This window comes from Mustela putorius, unplaced genomic scaffold (genome assembly GCF_011764305.1).
Source record: "Mustela putorius furo isolate JIRA1106 unplaced genomic scaffold, ASM1176430v1.1 tig00000127_pilon_pilon_pilon, whole genome shotgun sequence".
NCBI lineage: Eukaryota > Metazoa > Chordata > Mammalia > Carnivora > Mustelidae > Mustela > Mustela putorius.
This window is the reverse complement of record NW_025421288.1, coordinates 10,893,021-10,903,193: the sequence shown is the minus strand read 5'-3', so window position 1 is coordinate 10,903,193 and position 10,173 is coordinate 10,893,021. Positions and strand designations below refer to the sequence as shown.

Genomic DNA, 10,173 nt, shown 5'->3' with positions numbered 1-10,173 from the left:
GGGGGAGTCTGCTTCCCCCTCACCCCACCCTGAGCATCAGCGACAATCCGGCAGTATCAGCACTGAGGAAGGGGAAGGCCATGGCCCTGCCAAGCTGCTGCCGGAGTACACCAGGCCCATGCGACAGCGTCACAACACAAAGGGTGAGCAGACTCTGAGGCGACCCTGGTCCCATCCAGGAGAGCATCAGAAACACAGGCTGGAACTCTAGGGAGAGTCTCAATTACCAGCCCAGTCTGGGAGTCAGGCCGGCACTCTCTCAGGAAGTGGGGGCCCTCCCAGGAAGTGGTAACACAAACTGGGCCCTGCTTGGGCCACCTGGTACTCGTTCAGACCCAGCCCTGCACTGAACCCTCATTCCTACCATAACCATCAGGATCTCCAACTACTCACATAATTGTTCTCTTCCTGGGGCTTCACTTTTGGTTTCCTTTTTATCCTTCTACTAACCGGAGATGTAGCTAATATTCAGAAAAGCACACAGAATCTGTTTTGTTACCACCACACAGGTTAAGGCTTGGAAGCAGCCACCCCCACACCCAAGCTGCCCCATGCCTCACACCTGCCTCCTTCCCACAAAGGTCACCACACTTTTCTACTCCTGATTTTTGCAATAAGCATTTCCTTGCTTTTTCTAGCTTTACCGACGACAGAGATGACTAAGGATCTACTTGTTAACTTCACATGAATGCACTCACACTATTGAACATTTTGTTTGCTTGGCATTGAAATTCACCTGCCACTTGTTAATTTCTGATGGTATGGACAGCCATTGAGGGTTGTTCTGAACAAAGCCACTGTGAACATGCATCGAGGGGCAGGTCTGCGGGTGTCCCTGGAAACAGTCCCAGGAGTGGAATTGCTGGGTCACAGGACAGGTCTTATCTTCAGCTTCACTGGAAAACGCCCGACTGTTTTCCCGAGGCTTCAGGCCAATCTACACTCCTACTAGCTGGGCGTCGGACACGGCTGCTCCGTTCCCTCATCAGCACTCAGGACTGTTTGACGTGAGCGTTTCTGCCAGCGATGATGGCATCTCACTTGTTTCCGATTATTGCTGTGACTGACCACCTTTTCCCGAGCTCATGCCCGCATCTAGGTGTTCCTCTCGTGGCTGCCTTTCAGGTGTTTTACTCTTTTTTCTATTGTGTTGTCTGCCTTGTCTTCATCACAGTCACCTTCCTTGGATGCGGTCCCGTGTTGCTTGTGTTTACTGCAAATCCCTCTCCCACCCCAGGGCCAGCACCGCCACCCTCTTTGTGGTTATCTTCAGACAAATAAAAGGTCTATTAACGGAGTTGAATTTATCAACTTTTCCTTAATTTTTCCATACCCTGAGCACGAGAACCTTCTTGAGGTTTCCCAAGTTTTGCATTTAGTATCTGTCGTTCTCTCCTCACCAGACTGTGAGCCCCCTGAGAATTCTGGAGGCCAGCAGTTCCTTGACGATGCTCCGCAGAAGGAAGGAAATCCAGGCAGGGCTGGTTGTACACAAGCAGCATTTCAGCTGATCCTTACAACCTCATTTTCCAAGTGGGGAAACAGAGGCTCGGAGAGGCCAAGTGACATGACCAGGGAACAAAGGGCCCTCGGGTATATGGGTTTTAGAGTTACACTTTGAGAACCAAACTGGCTCCTTCCTAGCAGTAAATCCACAAATTACTCAGTCTTTCTGAGCCTCTGAATTCCTCACCTATAAAAGAGAAAACAATTATTTATTACTGTGGGAGAAAGAAATGTTTGCAAAGATCTCAGCCATGGGCCTGGTTCATATTGAGTGTTCAACAAAGACCAGGATAAAAATGTACCCAACATGTAACTCATTCACAGCTGTGATGTCCATGTTCTTTCTGCCTCCTTAAGAGAGCCAAGGAGATGACCAGAGCCCTGCCCATTCCTCCCAAAGGCCAGGAGAGCCCATGATGATTGTCAGGTGAACTCTAACCCACATTTGATCCACCCTCTTCCTGGAATCCGACTCCCACTGACTTTTCCACCAGGTGCTGCCTAGCCCAGCTGTTGACTCAGCTGACATCTGGAACATCACAGCCCACCCAGATCCCAGAAGGGGACAACCCACGCTCTCTGCCAGATCACTAAGGGATACTCCAAGGCACCTGCCTGAGGCCCACGTGGCTAGGGTGGCTGCCCTCCAGAGCGGGAAGGAAGCTGCCAGTTTCGATCTGTGCTGATAAGGTGTGTGGCAGACCTGGTCGATCCTGGGGCAAGTCCCAGCCCACCTGCTTTTCAACACCTAAAGCCCAGTCATGAAGGCCACTGACTTTATTGATTTAAAAAACTTTACAAGGACAGTGACTATTCCGCCAAAAAAGGAGCCAAATAGCGTAAAACAGACCAGTGGGGGTGGGGGTGAGGGAAGGACCAGGAATCCACTCAGAAAAGCCGATAATTGTTGACATGAAACTAGCAGGGGAAGAAGAAGGGAGATGCATGCAAAAAAGCTGAAATGGTGGGGGAGAGAACTCCCCAAAGACCTTGAAGTACATCAAAAGTGAGTACGACAACAGCAATCTCTTCCTTTGTAGAGGACAGGGGAGGAGTCCCCGCGCAGCTGCAAACTCTGGAGACTCGATGCTGGGGCTAGGGGCTGGGGGCTCCCCAAGTGAGCCTCACAAAAAGGCGTCGCACCACTCTCGAAGGCACCCAAAGCAGTCCCGGGACTGCTTGGCATTGGCACCACATGTGTCCTTCAACCATTCCCGGAAGAGATCTTCATCTTTCTTTAGCACCAGAAACTGGCCAAGGACCACATAGGCCTGCAAAACAGGCAAAGTAAAGGGCATGCTGCTGAGTGCTCTGCGGGACTAAGAAAGAATGAGAAGACCACTCTGTGGCATTCAAAGCACATGAGCCTAGAAGTAGGGGAGGCGGTGGCTGCCTCTTCACATCACACATCAACAGCCACCCCCAACAGCTACTCTCGCTTTCCTCACCCCCAAAGCACCAGAAAACACTGTAGTCCACCACCCCCAGCCCTTCCCAGGTGCATGCAGCCTGCCCACACCTTGTCAAAGCCCCTTTCCTCCAGCTTCTTGCCCAAGACTTCACCAATCCCGGCCAGGCTCCCCACTGGCTTTTCCCCCATGGGCTCTGCCACGAAGTCTCGGTGCTTTTGGGAGGTTGTCATCTTGATCAGCTGAATCTGGGAATCCCAAGAAAAGGGAGTTAGGGCTGAAAACCGGGAACTCCCAAGAGACCAGGGCAATGTTTTGTTATGAGAAAGCGGAACCAGCCATTATGGCTGCTAACTCAATTCTCATCAGTTCACGGATGTGAGAACTGAAGTCCAAGAAGAGCCCCCCGCCCCGCCCCGCCAAAGAATGGTTCTGAGTCCTCCCTGAAACTGTCACTCTCTCTGTGACCTTGGCTGGCTAAGGCGGCACTGAGCCCTCCTAGAGCGGCTCCCCGGCCTGAAAAGCAAACGATGGGTCTCTCGGCCCCGCTCGCCCGCACGCACCGCTCAGAAAGCGCGGGCCGCGGAGAGCGTAAACCTGCTCCTTCAGCCCCTCGGGGTCATCGCTCAGGCTCCCGCCCAGCCCCGCCCGCCGGCCCCGCCCACCTCCCCGCCCTCTCCACGCGCCGCCGCGCCCCGCCCTCTCCCCGCACGGCGGCCCGGGCCCTCTCCGAAGGCGCATCTTCTGGCCCGCTACGGCGCCGAGGTCCCTCACCTCCCCCCCTCCCCGCGGCCCCTCCCGCCTCCAGCTCGGGGCCTGCTCCGCGGGGAGCGCTCACCAGCAGCTCCGGCTTCTGTAACGGCTCCTCCCGCCACCCGGCTGCTCCCAGCGATACCTCAACACACTAGAACTTTCTTCCACTTCCGCTTCCGGGTCGTCTCACGAGCTGCCTTTAAAAAAAAATTCCGAGTCGGGCACTTCTAGCCGCACAGAGCCATAGAGATGAGGCGTCCCCGACCTCAACGGCGCCCTCAGTGAGCACCGCTTTCGGGTCGTTTTGCGGGAAGCCCGACTGCCTTCTATGGTCTCGCTTCTCGGGCAGCATATCCGGTCTCAAGGAGCTGAAGCCTTCGAGAAAACTCCATTGCCCGCTGGGCGGCATCGGGAACTGAAGAACTTCGCCTTGGCCGACCGGGCGGGGGGAAGCGTTTGAGGGACGGACAAGGCAGGGGAGGGTGGCCGATAGGCTTCCGGTATAGTATCGGAAGTACGGTGCTCGGAAGGGTCCGACTCCGGAGGGCTCCTGTCGTCCTCCTCGTCACCGGGCTTGGAGGAGTCAGGAAGGAGTCGGAGGCGCGGGGGGCTTGAGTCTACGTCCACGCCGGTGTGGTGACCGCCGGCCCTTTTCTGTGCCCTCGTTGACTCAGCTGCGGAGTGAGTCGTGGGCGAGCTTCCCTCCGTGTCCAGCCTGGAGAACGAGGTCGTTCGGGCAGTGCCCGTGGGCGACGAGGGCGAGAGAGTAAGTGTGGGTCTCTCTCTCTCTCTTTCATTACTTGTTTGACAGAGACACAGTGAGAACGGGAACACAAGCTAGGGGAGAGGGAGAAGCAGGCTGCCCGCTGAGCAGGGAGCCCGACGCTGGGCTCGATGCCAGGACCCTGGAATCATGACCTGAGCGGAAGGCAGCCGCCTAACGACTGAGCCACCCAGGCGCCCCCGTGGGTCTCTCTCTGAGCGTCTCTCCTCCAGCATAGGGACGAGGGCAGGGGACGGCAGCTAGAGCTGACGCTGAGGAGTTTGCTCTGGGAAGCGCTCTGCCTGGGTGGTACCAGTCCTTGTCTCCTCAGTACCCGCGTCAGAAATCTGGCCGGCGCCGCAGCCCAAGCCGGCTTTCCAGACCTTTTGTTAACCCGTTTTAACTCGTTCTTGGCAGGGACCATCGCTCTGAGTCTCCTAAGTGGCTTCTGGCTGTAGTGTTTTAAACAAAACAAAACAAAACAACAGCATCTGTGCTGTGTGGCTGTGAGACACGTGCGATGGACAAACGTGTGAGGAAGATACTGTTTATCGCACATTCCTTCCCCAGCGGTAGCCAGAATGACTTCTGTAGAACATGTATTTAGTTGCTGTGATTATGTCAATACTTACAACAGGAGGATTTTTTTTTTTTTTTAAGATTTTACTTATTTATTTGAGAGCGAGAGCACAAGCAGGGGGAGGGGCGGAGAGAGGAGAAGCAGACTCTCCACTGAGCAGGGAGGCTGATGGGGGGCTCCATCCCAGGACCCTGGAATTATGACCTGAGCGGAATGCACAGGTTTAACCAGCTGAGCCACCCAGGCGCCCCTCACGGGAGTTGTTTTTATGTGCCATTTGCTGTATTAAGTGCTTAGTTTGCGTTATTTTATTCTATTAACAGTGATGGGAGTTAGCTGTTCTTTTTCTCTGAAGCTAGAGAAGTTGAACAACTAGGAAATAGCCAAGGTATTGAATCCTAGTAATTGGGTTTTCGAGCTCACATTCTTAACCAGGACACAGTCACTTCTCAGTAAAAGGTCTCTCTCCCATCTTCAGAACAGTCCTGGGTTTGAACTTGCCATCCACGAAACTCAGGAGGAGGAGCTGACAGTCTCTGCATCCTTCAACCCCTGCAACAGGACCCAGCATGTCTCAGGCCACCAAGAGGAAGCATGTGGTGAAAGAGGTGCTGGGGGAGCACATGGTGCCCTCTGACCAGCAGCAGATCGTGAGGGTGAGTGGCATGGGGCAAAAGCTGCCCTGCCTCCCCCTCCTTCTAGTCCCCTTGGGCTCCTAGGATGGGGGTAGGGTGCAGCACAGCTCACTGGATATTTGAGCTAAGCGATGAGGCTCATTAGTTCTGGGTCTCTCTTGGAGCAGGTGCTCAGGACGCCCGGGAACAATCTGCATGAGGTGGAGACGGCCCAGGGGCAGCGCTTCCTGGTGAGCATGCCCTCCAAATACCGGAAGAACATCTGGATCAAGAGAGGTGAGAGAGGCAGCCCGTAGGAGACAGCTGCTTCCTGTCGGCTTGGCCTTCCCCACTGCAAGTGGGATCTGCTGTGTCTTTTCTTCTTTCTTACCTGCAGGGGACTTCCTCATTGTTGACCCTATTGAAGAGGGAGAAAAAGTGAAGGCTGAGATCTCCTTTGTGCTCTGCAAAGACCACGTGCGCTCTCTGCAGAAGGAAGGGCTCTGGTAGGGTAGTTACTTTGGTCATTGGCTGTCTCATTTCTGGGGAGACTGATTTCCTAGCTGTGAAATCAGGAGGGAAGGTCATGGCATCCTAGGCAGGGACAGCTCGAAACGGGTTTTGTGCTGGTCGAGTTTTGTCTCCTTTCTGACCCCGGCTCTTCTCTTGGTGCAGGCCTGAGGCCTTCTCAGAAGTGGCTGAGAAACACAACAACAGGAATAGGTGAGAAGGCTTAGGACAAAAAAATGGGGGTTCAGGCCTTGGCGCCTTGAGGAGGAAGTAGAAACATTCTTCCTATGTAGAGGCCCTGGTAGATGCTCGTAAGTATGTGGTTGGGAGTACGGCTTGGAAGTCCCATGTCCCGGGTTGAGGTCATGGTGTTGCCTCTTGTAAATGAATGATTTTAAGTAGGTCACTTGATCTCTTAAGCCTGGATTTCCTCGTCTATAAAGTGGGAGCTTTGTGAGGATTAAAGGAGTTAATGCTTGTAAAATTGCTTAGTATAATACTTGGTATGTGGTATGAGTGCCCTGAGCGTTAGCTCGTGGTTGTAGAATCCTTATTATTAAAGCCAGTGGTTTTCGCAGACTTCGGAGGTGAGGTGGAAGGTGGTCTTTAGTCAGTCTTTCTTGACCATGTTGTCTTCCTTTTTGTGGGGCTCCTTGATTGCAGATCTAGTTTTTCTAGAAGGCATTGGGTTAACCCTGTCCCTTTTCCCCCGTGCAGACAGACCCAGCCAGAACTCCCAGCAGAGCCACAGTCCTCTGGAGAAGAGTCCAGCTCTGAAGACGATTCCGACCTCTTCGTTAACACCAACCGCAGACAGTATCATGAGAGCGAGGAGGAGAGCGAAGAGGAGGAGGCGGCCTGAGTCCCTGGATCCACTTCTCTTGCTCAGAGACTAGTTCTTGGCTCCTCTGAGCTTGGACATTCTCAGGGTGCTCTGCAGATCTTCCCCCCGGGATGGGGGACAAGGCAGGACCCCTCTCTGAACTGACCTTTTGCTCAAGGAGAATTAAACCCCCGGTGGGTGATGACTTGTGCCGGTGTCTGAGTGGCTCTCTAGAGGGAGGAGGGACCCGTGGTGAAGTGAAAAACTGCTCCTTGGTGGGTCCCTCAGGTGCAGGTCCTAAATGAGCAGGAAATGGGAATGGCTGGAACTTTTCCTAGATTCTCTCTCTCATTGGGCCATCAGTGAGCACCAGGCCCTGTGCTGTGCCTTCTTGGGTGTATTTAATAGAAACTCGGAACAATCCATCTGTATTATTTGCTGGTAATTAATACTGACTCAGGCATTCAGGAACACAGCTCTAGGACCTAGTGCCCTACCTCTAAGAGACACTCAGGACAAATTTCATAGCACCTGGTAAGCTGCTTTTCCTGGCTTTCTGCTCACTGTCTGCGGGTGCACCGCCTCCATACTGCTGCGTACATCACTCTGCTCGGTGGCCTCTTTGAGGCTGCTCTGACTGTTAACTCCGCAGCTTTCCTGCAAGCCACCTCATCCCACTTCCTTGAAGCTTTCACCCCTGGTTATATACACTCTCTTCGTTGTTGGCATTGATCTTCTAATCACTGTTCACACCCTGAACAGTTTATCTCCTGGCTTCGAGTCTTCCAGCCCTGCTTCTGCTGGCATTTTCTCCATCCCATGGATGGGCCCGCTCAACGCCATGGCCCCCTAGTTCCTTGTCTTCCTCTCCAGGCTGCTGCCTACCTCATTAGTCACTCCCTGCCCTCCCGCCATTGATAGGAATTGCGGCCCCTTTTGAATTCAAGTATGTGCAGTCACCGCCTCCTGGCTTTCTGGCTTACTTGCTCCACTACCTCCTCTGTGACTACCTCCTCTGTATCTTCATCTGCTGCACCCCCCCCCCCGCCACCCGCCACCCACCACACACATTCTTCCCATTACTGTCCTATCTTCACTTCCCTCCTTGTGCAACAGGGATTCCATCCACACCCTCCACTTCCTCATTTCCCTCCCCTGTACTTATCCAGTAAGACTAAGCCTGGCCAACACAGCTGTCCACGTCTGGGCCTGTGCTCAAGTAACTGCTAGAGAAAACAGCTAACCTAAATTCATAATTCTAAACCTCAGGTGGACACTGAGCGCTGCCTATAGATCTCTGGGATGTCTTATTTCACAGCTTGTATGTTGTCTACCAATTCTGCCTTCCCTATAAGGTATTGACCACACACTTTGTTAAGAAACTGTAACCATTGGAGGGAACTCTCACCTGCTCATTACCAAGCCTACAGATGTGCTTCTGGGTTGTCTTGTCTTCAACTTCCCTGTGTAACCCAGTGGGACTTAAACCTTTCCTCTTGTGCTTTGGACCATGTCTGTCTTCTTGCTTAAGGAGTTCATGCACGTTTTGTTTTTTCCCTTCCTCTCTACTGAATCTTTTAGCATCAGAGGTGCTGTGGACTCTCCCATCTAAAACACAATCTGAAGGACTTGTCACTGGTCGCATATCCTTTCCAGCTACGGCTTCGTGTTATCTGCTTCTTGGTCACTTTCCCTCCTATTAGCTTAGTATAGCTTTAAACATATACATGTCTATATATTTGTGTGTATGTGTATATATACAGAAAACTTCAGATGAGTTAAGAATGTGTACATGTATCTAACTTGTCTGAAATTTATTTTTTATGGGAGGCAAAATTTTTTTTTTCTAAAGGGGTAGTCACTTATCTTTATACCATCTATTGAATGAGTCTTTACGGATCTAAAACACCTTTTTAAAATAAACTAAATTCCTGCAAACTCTCTCTGGAGTTTCTCATCTGTTCTGTTGGTGTAAGTGCACATACCATGTTTTATGGCAGGACTCGTGATCTCAGAGCTCTTTCACCCTGCCCCACCGTTACTTGAAAATTTTGTATTTTTCCTTACACAAGAAGTCCAGAAGGACCTTGTCCATTTCCATTTTAAAAGCCTGTTAAGATTTTAATTGGCAGGGTTTTAAATCTCAGAGCTTGATGTGGAGAAAAATGCTATCTTAACAGTTTTGAATTTTCGTATCCGGAAACGGAGTGTGTGTGTACTTTTGTAAGGCTATTTTCATATGGTTCTTTCTGGTTCAATTTAGTACTAGGAGTTTTTAGAGTTATTTGTTGTTATGAATGGGATCTTTTGAAATTACCTTTCTGACTGTTACTGGCATTTAGGAAAGCTGTCTTTTTTTACCCAAGTTAATCTAATAAATATTTTTTTTCTTTTTTAGATTTTATTTATTAGAGATCACAAGTAGGCAGATAGGCAGGCAGAGAGAGAGGAAGGGAAGCAGGCTCCCTGCTGAGCAGAGAGCCTGATGTGGGGCTCTATCCCAGGATCCTGAGGTCATGACCTGAGCCGAAGGCAGAGGCTTTAACTCACTGAGCCACCCAGGCGCCCCAATCTAATCAAAAATTTATAAAATGTTTTATCATTTATTTGACAGAGCAAGAGAGCACAAAGCGGGGGTTGGGTCAGAGGAAGAGGGAGAAGCAGACCGACTGCTGAGCAGGGAGCTGGATGCATATCTCCGTATGCTGATCCCAGGATCTTGGGATCATGGCCTGAGTGAGCTGAAGGCAGACACTCAACAGACTGAGCCACCAGGCGCCCTCTAATGGAATTCTTTTGTGCTCATAGTTTTTCAGTTGATTTTCTTGGCTTTCTGGGCCATCCAATCCTGTCCTACTGGTGATAGTTTTATCCTTTATCCTTGTTTCTTTTTAGGGATCATGGAGGCCAAGGTCTTCAGTATAATGTTGGGTGGCACCCTCATTTTTCTCCCTGTGGGAACTGTTCTCAGGAGTCATGTAACAAAACTCTTGCCTTAGGGGCCTAATAGATAACCTTCATTAGGGCTAAAAATGTTTCCTTCTGTTCTTAGTTTACTGAAGGATTTCCCCCTTTATTTAATAGTGATGGATTTTGAGGCTATAGAGATAACCGAAAGACTTTGTTTTATTATTGTGGTTCTTTCTATGGACAGACTTCCTTGCATTGAGCCATTCTGGCAATCTCATATAACCCCCCCCCCTCTTATGTTTCTT

General features: G+C 51.2%; 2 protein-coding genes across 6 annotated transcripts; one reads left to right on the top strand and one right to left on the bottom strand.

The window, feature by feature from the left end:
• Positions 1 to 2,268: 2,268 nt before the first annotated feature.
• BANF1 (BAF nuclear assembly factor 1) lies at positions 2,269 to 3,904 on the bottom strand. 2 transcript variants are annotated; one of them, XM_004769984.3, is made up of 3 exons: positions 3,754 to 3,904; positions 3,026 to 3,163; positions 2,269 to 2,777 (listed from the first exon to the last, which is right to left on the bottom strand). In XM_004769984.3, exons 2-3 carry the CDS (start codon positions 3,146 to 3,148, stop codon positions 2,631 to 2,633), a joined length of 270 nt encoding a protein of 89 aa, XP_004770041.1. In that variant the 5' UTR covers positions 3,149 to 3,163; positions 3,754 to 3,904; the 3' UTR covers positions 2,269 to 2,630. The 2 variants fall into 2 exon arrangements, with proteins under 2 accessions (XP_004770041.1, XP_012900135.1); XM_013044681.2 differs by lacking the exon at positions 3,754 to 3,904 and adding an exon at positions 3,479 to 3,576.
• Positions 3,905 to 4,087: 183 nt separating this feature from the next.
• Positions 4,088 to 8,899, top strand: EIF1AD (eukaryotic translation initiation factor 1A domain containing). Of its 4 annotated transcripts, none has more exons than XM_013044680.2 (7): positions 4,088 to 4,434; positions 5,335 to 5,399; positions 5,573 to 5,667; positions 5,814 to 5,922; positions 6,023 to 6,131; positions 6,301 to 6,348; positions 6,853 to 8,899. In XM_013044680.2, exons 3-7 carry the CDS (start codon positions 5,581 to 5,583, stop codon positions 6,995 to 6,997), a joined length of 498 nt encoding a protein of 165 aa, XP_012900134.1. In that variant the 5' UTR covers positions 4,088 to 4,434; positions 5,335 to 5,399; positions 5,573 to 5,580; the 3' UTR covers positions 6,998 to 8,899. The 4 variants fall into 4 exon arrangements, with proteins under 4 accessions (XP_012900134.1, XP_004770038.1, XP_004770040.1 ...); XM_004769981.3 differs by having other exon boundaries at positions 5,490 to 5,667; XM_004769983.3 differs by lacking the exon at positions 5,335 to 5,399.
• Positions 8,900 to 10,173: the final 1,274 nt, after the last annotated feature.

Bases quoted from the DNA above. Each gene is read 5' to 3' on its own strand.
- BANF1 (XM_004769984.3), bottom strand. From the start codon at position 3,148: ATGACAACCTCCCAAAAGCACCGAGACTTCGTGGCAGAGCCCATGGGG. The intron at 2,778-3,025 runs GTGTGGGCAGGC...CCTGTTTTGCAG, and splicing joins AGGAAAGGGGCTTTGACAAG to GCCTATGTGGTCCTTGGCCA.
- EIF1AD (XM_004769983.3), top strand. From the start codon at position 5,581: ATGTCTCAGGCCACCAAGAGGAAGCATGTGGTGAAAGAGGTGCTGGGG. The intron at 5,923-6,022 runs GTGAGAGAGGCA...TCTTACCTGCAG, and splicing joins GAACATCTGGATCAAGAGAG to GGGACTTCCTCATTGTTGAC. The intron at 6,349-6,852 runs GTGAGAAGGCTT...TCCCCCGTGCAG, and splicing joins AAACACAACAACAGGAATAG to ACAGACCCAGCCAGAACTCC.